Source organism: Cebus imitator, unplaced genomic scaffold, assembly GCF_001604975.1.
Source record: "Cebus imitator isolate Cc_AM_T3 unplaced genomic scaffold, Cebus_imitator-1.0 Scaffold427, whole genome shotgun sequence".
Taxonomy (NCBI): domain Eukaryota; kingdom Metazoa; phylum Chordata; class Mammalia; order Primates; family Cebidae; genus Cebus; species Cebus imitator.
In genome coordinates, this window is record NW_016107742.1 from 744,064 (window position 1) to 747,259 (window position 3,196).

General features: G+C 41.9%; 1 protein-coding gene across 2 annotated transcripts in view; it reads right to left on the reverse strand.

The window, feature by feature from the left end:
* The window catches only part of CCT3 (chaperonin containing TCP1 subunit 3), a 30,557-nt gene that overhangs the window by 21,546 nt on the left and 5,815 nt on the right, over window positions 1-3,196 (reverse strand). For both annotated transcript variants that reach the window (XR_001819487.2, XM_017510008.1), the window contains exon 5: window positions 2,539-2,635. Coding sequence is in view for 1 of the 2 variants with exons in the window: in XM_017510008.1 (XP_017365497.1) it covers window positions 2,539-2,635 (97 nt within the window). In the remaining variant the exon portion in view is untranslated. The remainder of the gene's footprint in view (window positions 1-2,538; window positions 2,636-3,196) is intronic.

Below are 3,196 nucleotides of genomic sequence, written 5' to 3' on the forward strand. Positions count from 1 at the left end.
CGTCTCAAAAAAAAAAAAAAAAAATCAGCTAGGTTTGGTGGTGCTGGCCTGTAGTCCTAGCTACTCAGGAGGTTGAGGCAGGAAGATTGTGTCTGCAGTGAACTATAATTATGCCACTGGACTCCAGCTGAGATGACAGAGCAAGATCCCATCTCTTAAAATTAAAAAAATTAAAAAAAAAATTCATATTATAATGATTTTGATAACACTTCTAATCCTAGCATTTGGGGAGGCTGAGGGAGGAGGATCACTTGAGCCCAGGAGTTTGAGACAAGCCTAGGCAACATAAGACCCCCATCTCTACGAAAAACAAATAATAATAATGATTTCAATGTAAGAACTTTATTTTCAGGTACATGGGCCCACACTGTAAATCAGAATCCCTTGGCCAGGCACAGTGGCACACGCCTGTAATCCCAGCACTTTGGGAGGCCATGGTGGGTGGATCACCTGAGCTCAGGAATTCGATACCAGCCTGGACAACATGGTGAAACCCTGAAATTAGCCAGGTGTGGTGGCACATGCCTGTAATGCCAGCTACTAGGAAGGCTGAAGCAGGATCGCTTGAACCTGAGAGGTGGAGGTTGCAGTGAGCTGAGATTGCACCACTGCACTGCCTCCTGGGCAACAGAGCAAGACTCTGTCAAAAAAAAAAAAAAAAAAAAAAAAAATCCCTTAATTTAAAATAGTCCCTCTTGGGCCAGGCACCGTGGCTCACACCTGTAATCTCAACACTTTGGGAGGCAGACAAATTACCTCAGGTCAGGAGTTCGAGACCACCCTGACCAAAATGGAGAAACCCCGTCTCTACTAAAAATTACAGAATTAGCTGGGCGTGGTGGTGTATGCCTATAATTCCAGCTATTATGGAGGCTGAGGGAGAGAATCGTTTGAACCCAGGAGGCGGAGACTGTGGTGAGCCAACATTGTGCCACTGCATTCCAGCCTGAGCAACAAGAGCAAGACTCCATCTCAAAAAAATAAAATAAAAAAATAGAGACATGGTCTTGCTCTGCTGCCCAGGTTGGAGTGCAGTGGCATGAACACGGCTCACTGCAGCCTCAACCTCCTGCCTTACTGACGCCAGCCTCCCCAACAGCTGGGACTACAGGTGTGTGCCACCACACCCAGTTGATTTTTTAATATTTTTATAGCAGCGTGGTCTCTCCATGTCGCCCAGGCTGGTGTTGAACTCGGGCCCAATGGATCCTCCCGCTTTGGCCTCCCAAAGTGCTGGTATTACAGGCGTGAGCCACCACACTTGGTTGCAATCAGGTTTTTTGAAATCAGTGTTTCTAGTATAAAAATTTCACTATCATCTTGACATTTACTCAATTAAATCAATAGTTCAAGATTTGAAAAATAATTATTCATGATCCTATAGGAAGATTAGTCTGGGTCACTATCCTCGAGGTTTCATTTATTATTTGTGAATTCACCCACTTGCTAAACTTTATTTGTAACCCCAAAATCAATATTCATGACACTTTCATAGTCATTCATGGACATCCACAGAATGGCAAAAAAAATCTAGTCACCCAATGACATTCCCAGATGAGGTCAAACAGGTCTTGCTTTAGTTCTCACACTGTAAAAGTGTCCTTTATGCAGTAAATTTAAGGTTATGTTTTTCACATTTTTCTTCATAATTTCAGTATTTAAAATGGCTCACAAGTATAGTGTTTAAGTGCTATCTAATGTTCCTACATAGGAAGGCTGTGATGTGCCTTACAGAAAAAATACATGTTAAGTGAGCTTTGTATAGGCATGAGTTATATTGCTATTGGCTATGAGTTCAAAGCTAATAAATCAACTACGCATATATGTGTATAAATCTGTGTGTGTGTGTGTGCATGTACATATATTTTGAGACGGAGTCTCGCTCTCTCGCCAGGCTGGAGTGCAGTGGTGCAATCTCCACTCACTACAACCAGTTAAAGCGATTCTCCTGCTACAGCCTCCCGAGTAGCTGGGATTACAGGCATGCACCACCATGCCCAGCTAATTTTTGTATGTTTAGTAGAGACAGGGTTTCACCATGTTGGCCAGGATGGTCTGGATCTCCTGACCTCGTGATCTGCCCACCTCAGCCTCTCAAAGTGCTGGGATTACAGAAATAAACCACCATGCCTGGCCTATCAACTATATATATTAAACGGGTGTCTTTAAGACAGAAAACACGTACAATAAGGTATGTATTTATCAGTTGATGAAAGTGTGACCAGAGGCTTACAGGTACCTAACCCTGCATTTCCTGTAGAAGCAATGATTTGCCAATTCAGTCTTTGTAGTGATTTTATAGAATATTATAACTTACAGTGAATAAAGAGAATTCATTATTACTTTATCAGCCAAATTTGCATAGCTCATTCTATTCATATAAACGTTTTACACCCAGTTGGAGAGAATACATAGAAAATTACCAATAAGCTATTTAAACATTTGTAATTATCGGATTAGTAACAAAATTTCCTTCTTAAAATATGACACAGATGTTATTTTGAATTTTTCCTTATCAACCTCCCATTCTTCTCTTACCAAGAATAATTACTGATGTGGTCCCATCTCCAACCTCTTCATCCTGGGTCCGGCTAATTTCAATCATGGACTTGGCCGCTGGATGCTGGACCTGAATCTAAAAAAGTAGATCACTACTGAATCCACACTATTCAGAAGACCTCTTAACTTATTCAGCGTGGCCTTAACTCTTGGGCTTCTTGCTTCTATATATACTTATTGTCCATTTAATGTTTTACCGTATCTTGAAAGATTAAAAATGGCACCCCAAATAAATTAAGTAAACCACTTTCCAAATCTTTTTTAGGAAAAAATTTATCACATGTACTCAACTATTAAAGCTTCCAGAGGACAGAACAATAATTTTTAGCTTATTTACTGGACGCACCATTGTAGTTGAGTTTTGTTCTTCATAAGATATGTTGAAGTCAGCTGGGCATGGTGGTTCACACCTGTAATCCCAGCACTTTGGGAGGCCGAGGTGGGCAGATCACCTGAGTTCAGGAGTTTGAGACCAGCCTGGCCAACATGGTGAAACCTTGTCTCTACTAAAAGTACAAAAATTAGCAACGGCCGGGCGCGGTGGCTCAAGCCTGTAATCCCAGCACTTTGGGAGGCCGAGGTGGGTGGATCACGAGGTCAAGAGATCGAGACCATCCTGGTCAACACGGTGAAACCC